Consider the following 5,387-nt stretch of genomic DNA (forward strand, 5'->3'; position numbering starts at 1 on the left):
TTTGGGAGGGGAGAAGTCCATGCAAAGCCGACCCCAATGTGAAATTTGAATTTTGTATTTACTGCTTAGCTGGGTCTGTTCAGTGCAACAGGAGGAATTAGCCAGGAGGTTACTATCAAATTGCATGGATGCATCCAGTCCACCAGGTAGAGGGAGTAGGAGGAACCAGATTTACTTAATGCACTGGGAGACTAAGTCCAACACAAAGCTAAGTGGAAAAGGACGTAGGTGTTCCCTGAATGTGGTTTTTGGTGACTGAGAAGAAATCTTTCCTTGGAATTCCTTCGTGCAGCTAATTAAGACAACTGGGTCCGATTTCTTTGACCCATGCTGACATCAGTGAGAACTGTAAGTACTCAGCACCTGGAGACAAAGTGAATACCAGACATAAATACCCCTTCTGCTCCCACCCACGGGACTGCCCAGAAGCGCATCTAAGCGGCAGCCGAGATGCGTGCAAGCGTTATCAGCTATTCACCCACAGCTCACATTTTGTCCTCTTCTGTGTGTATTGCCTAGGAGAAAATACAGACAAGTCCCGAAGGGCTGTGCCAGTAGAGCTATAGTTAGGATTTGAATCCATGTGAGAAAATGGAGTTTAATACAGAGAGTGACTGTGCAAGTCAAAGTCTCCCTAGCTTCATCCTTTATAGTCCCAAAGCCTAGATTTAGGCAACCTTTGGCTCATGGATTTGGGCTGGATCCAGTCCATTCGTTTGCAAGCTGCTCGTAACGCTGGACTTCGTACCTCAAAGGTCTGCCCGTTGGAGAGAGCAGCTCCGTGGCTGAGCATCTCTGAAAACCGGTGCGTGGAGGAGGGCGGTCTCCCCTGGAAATGGGAGCATGGTTGCAGGGAGCCAGGATCCTTCTTTGCTGGTTTGAGACTGTCATGGTGGGGGACACATCTTCTGGGTATGCTTTCCCCAGGCAGGTGGTGATGTTGAACCTGTTGCCAAAGTAGATGGTGTGGCTTTGGAGAAGTGAGGAAGGAGAATTTCTTGCTGGTAACGTCCTGTGGGGGAGATGAAGATGGCAATAGCAGCTGACTGTTGCCTCTCCAAGGGGAGAGCCTTTTGAGCAGCATGTGTGTGGTGGTGAGACCTGTTCAGACCAGCTCAGCCGGGCCAGCCTTGTGTCTGGCACGCTGAGCTCTCTTCAGTCCTACCTCTTGAGGCAGATTGTTAATAAGAGGAAGAAATGTTATGTAGGGGAAGGAGCTGCAGAGGGAAGGGGAAGAAGGGATCTGCCTCGGGCCATGTGCTGGAGCAGGAGAGCAGATCCTCCGCTCCCCGTCCCGTGCCCTGTCCTCCCGATGCCACCTCCACCGCAGAACTTCTGCCGGCACACCGTGCCCCTGCCACGCAAACGGCTCTTCCGTGCCGCCTTCCTCTGCGGAAGGGCATCTGGTCACCTCTGAAGCCATCGGGACAAGGTCCTCGTTAAAACCTACAGGTTCCACCTCCTGCTCCAAATGCACCTCACTCGCGGAGGATCTACACCCAAGACTCGGGTGTTCCCCTGCTTGCGCCCTTTCTTGCGTTACCCTTTGCTACACCGATGTTTGTGCCACAACCAGACAGGTACAGAATCACCCGTGGTCCTGTCTGTACCCCGTTCCTGACAGTCGTGTAGATCACAAGGTCACGTGGAAGAAAATTATCTACTAACCCCAATGTGATTTGTTATCATGGGAAGAAGAGGGTTTTTCATAGCTTCTGCTTCTAGTGTCTGCTAGGAACGGGTGCCTGCTGCTTTCAGACGTGGCTGTTCCTGAATTATGGATATTGCTGGGTAGACTCCGTAGATTAAGATCTGCCCTTGCTTACACCCATGCATCCAATGACTTCGGAAGGATCCTTTTTATATCCTGCTCTTCTTACAGCACCGTCATTTGGATTTCATGGGGAAACGGGGCAACAGAGCTTCACCCAACAACAGCCACTGCACGAGCCCTTGGCTCTTGAGCCACGAGAAGGTGAGACCGAGGGCTAGCTGGGCAAACATCTGCGTGTCCCAAAGAGAAACCCGGTGGGACATCCCCCCTCCCCTCTCAATTTATGTTGATTCCCAGGGCCACAGTTCCAGCTGTGAGATTATCCCATGTCATAATGCGAACGGCAGACCGAGATCACCAAGCGTAAGCAGCGCAAGCTTGCTTGCTACCCCTTCTGCGAAGCAGGGAGATGGCCTAGTAGCTCCCGCTCGAGAGACATCCTACAGCAGGTTTGTTATTTGCATTGCTTTGAAACTGAGATTATTTCCATGCTTCCTTGTTGCAGGTTTTAAAACCAGGAGGATTTTTCTTTCTAGCCAAATTTCTTCCAATTTCATGCCCTTTTCATCCGTCAGCCCGTGACACAGTGACAATCTCTTCCTTGTTCCAAAACTTTCTCCCAAAAATTCTGTAGAAAGGACATTCTGCCTGGTGGTGTTCTTGGTTGGTTGGTTCGTTTGTTTGTTTGTTTTCAAACATAGCTTTAAGGCAAAAGTTTGGCAATGCAAAGCAAAGTCTACATAAGGCCGCATGACTTGGATTTGCAACTCAGAACCTTACAGCTTAAAAAAAAAAAAAAAATTCCTTATCTTAAATAGTGAACTTCTAGCTCCAGGAACTTGTTTCGTTCTCAACCAAAAAGGGAAAAAAAAAAAAAAAAAAAAAAGAGGCTCTTAAAATCCCAAATAAAATGTTCTTATTGTTCTGGGCAGTCTGGACAAGCTAATGAGACTGAAGTTCAAACAGAAACTAAAGTAGGGAAGAAAAAAAAAAAGCTATACGGGTAGACATCAGTGTTAGTTTCTTCCCTTAGGAATCCAGTGATGAGACAGACCCCAGTCAAAGGTCTCCTCTTTAGCTTTAGCACAGTGAAATCCGTCCCAATGGGAGAAGGTAGAATGGTTGCATTTGTTGAATGAATAAAAAGTGCATTTTGATTTTGCTCAGATCATACATGTGTATTCTAATACCTAAGTGATTGTTTTGCTTTGTTTTGTTTTTGTTGGTGGTTTTTTTTTTCTACCTTTTGGTGCCGGGATGCCAGGTTTATATTACCGGTGTTTTGGAGGTATCACCACAAGTGGTGGTCCATCCTTTGGCCTCCACATGAGTACCTGAGCATCATTGGCATTGGGTTTGACAAGGGCACTGGGTGGTATTGGCTCATTCTTGCTAAGGACCTGGGGCTGCTCTTGAGCCGAGGGCTCCTGCAGCTTGGCACGCTGCCCCAAGGGTCTGCTGGGATTCACCTCGATGCCCAGCCTCATGCGCCATTTGATAGTCTGCAAGGTCACCATTTCGTTGGTGGCCGTGTTGGTTGCAACCAGCCAGGTGGTGAAGCTTTGATCCCGGTGAATGCTTGTGAGTTTGGCCACGTTGCTTTCGCTGACGGGCACTGCCCACGTCACGCTCGGGTAAAAGTTGTCGTTCATGCTGATGTTGAACTTGGACTCCTTCTTTGTGGGACCCACGATGGTGCAGGTTTCTGTCGTGTTTCCATACCAGGGATAGTTCACTCCATCTGAGTCACTGATGGCCTGGATTTTACCGTCCAGTAGATCCGGAAGCTCCCAACTTGACCTGCCATAATCAACAACAAATTATGGATAATGCATTAATTAATTAGTTTAGAAACACGCTGGACGTCAAGGAAGGAGAGGAAGGAGTTGTGAGTGCATTCCCCCTTTAGCTTTTACTGGAATTTGTGCCTTTCGCGCCATCCTGCCAAAAGAGCTCAGCCCTGCCGTTAAAACCGTGCCTGCAAATTTCCAGGACTGATCGTGGAAGTCTGTCCCGCAGTTAAACACCACCGAGGCACAACCACCCGGCGGGGCCAGGGTTTTCCTTGCAGGGACCGGTGGCTACCTGGAGTGGCTCTAAAGATGTTGGTGCACACGAACGGCTGCAAAGGGCGAGCGCTCAGGAAAGCTCCGCTGTTGCAGGGATCTTCCTGCAGCTCCTTGGCTGGCTGAGCACCGCCGAACGCAAGAACTCGCTCCAGCACCGTGATCGGGATCTCGGCTCTTGTGCCGCTGAGAGCAAGGCTTGGGGATAAGTTTCTTTCTCTCAACAGCACAAAACCTCCCGCGCCGGCGGAGGAACGGCCGAGCTCAGAGCTGGCCCTGGGGCTGAGGGGACAGAAGACCTAAGCGGTGGAAGTAAGATCAAGGACTCAACCGGACCATAAAGTTTCCCATTGCCCTGTTCTGTTTTTTCTTCTCAGTCCCTACCTGCAAACACTCCTTTTCTCTTTGGATAAGCCGCTGTCCCTCCCGGCTGTCGGCCTGGCGCTGGAAGTGTAACCCATCCTTCCCCAGCCCGAGGAAGGACCCACGCCGGGCTGGGGATGGTGTTAAGGTAATCGGAGAAACCGAGGTCAGCCAGCTTGTAAAACTGCCCGAGCCGGGCGTCTGTGTGCTGTGCTTGCGAGAGTGACAGAAAGGTCAGTCTTTCTAGCAAGAAAGTAAGGGAAAACGGTCCTCCGTCACCTTGTAAGGCTGATGCATGACTTGGAAGTTAATAAAAAAAAGTAATAATTCAATTTAATTTTTAAGATTAGACTTGCCAATAGAAGCAAACTACTGTAAATGCCTCAGAAAAAGGGCTAGATATTTGCAGAGTAACGGCACTAAGACGGCATCACCGTAGACCACGTGCTCAGCGCATGCCAGGGATTTTAAGGCCATTCTTTCAAAAACCAGGCTGGTAGAGGTGGCTCTAACGTACCTTCTCCCTCTTGCTTACGAATCAATCATCAGAGATGATGTCCCTGGCACCGACATGACAGAAGGGGCTGTGTGGCGGCGGCAGCAGCTCCCTCCCAGCGTGGCATTTGCACTTGACCCTGCCGTGGGGCCGGGACGTGCATCAGCCCCCCCAGACCCTGCGGCTCCCTGCTGCGCGCTGTGCCACGGGACAGGGTTATCTTGGGAGGGAGACAGAGGGGACGCGCTCGGGCTCATCAGAGTAACCGTCCAAGCCTTTAACAAGTCTGGTGCTGTGGCTTAAAATAGCCCCTGGACTGAAGCGGGGGCTGCGGAGGGGGCAATGGTCGGGTCCGGCCGGCTCTGATGCAGCTTTGGCACGAGCTGCTCCTCTCCCCTGGCCAGGACTAATGTGACCATCTCACAACGCTGTTCTGATTGTTAATTAGTTAATGACCGTGACGTGCCTCCATGTTTGTAACCACTGGATCGTTCAGCAGTTAGCTGTAAATGTCTGGCTGTAGCTAGAAAATACTGGGGCGGGGGGGGTGGATTTAAAGATCTCATTTATCATTTTTTTCATGCGAGCGGGGCTCCTAGCAAAAAAAACTCTCCCCTGTGCCATGGCAGGTGTTGGGCGAAGGGCCGCAGCGGGCGGGAGGTGGCCGGTTTGCAGGCCGGGTGGTCCG

General features: G+C 50.7%; 1 protein-coding gene across 1 annotated transcript in view; it reads right to left on the reverse strand.

The window, feature by feature from the left end:
• Window positions 1–3,045: 3,045 nt before the first annotated feature.
• FAM78A (family with sequence similarity 78, member A) overlaps window positions 3,046–5,387 on the reverse strand; it is a 9,086-nt gene continuing 6,744 nt past the window's right edge. The window contains 1 exon segment of the mRNA XM_009697271.1: window positions 3,046–3,574. Coding sequence (XP_009695573.1) covers window positions 3,046–3,574 — 529 coding nt within the window.

This window comes from Cariama cristata, unplaced genomic scaffold (assembly GCF_000690535.1).
Source record: "Cariama cristata isolate BGI_N322 unplaced genomic scaffold, ASM69053v1 scaffold4513, whole genome shotgun sequence".
Classification (NCBI taxonomy): Eukaryota; Metazoa; Chordata; class Aves; order Cariamiformes; family Cariamidae; genus Cariama; species Cariama cristata.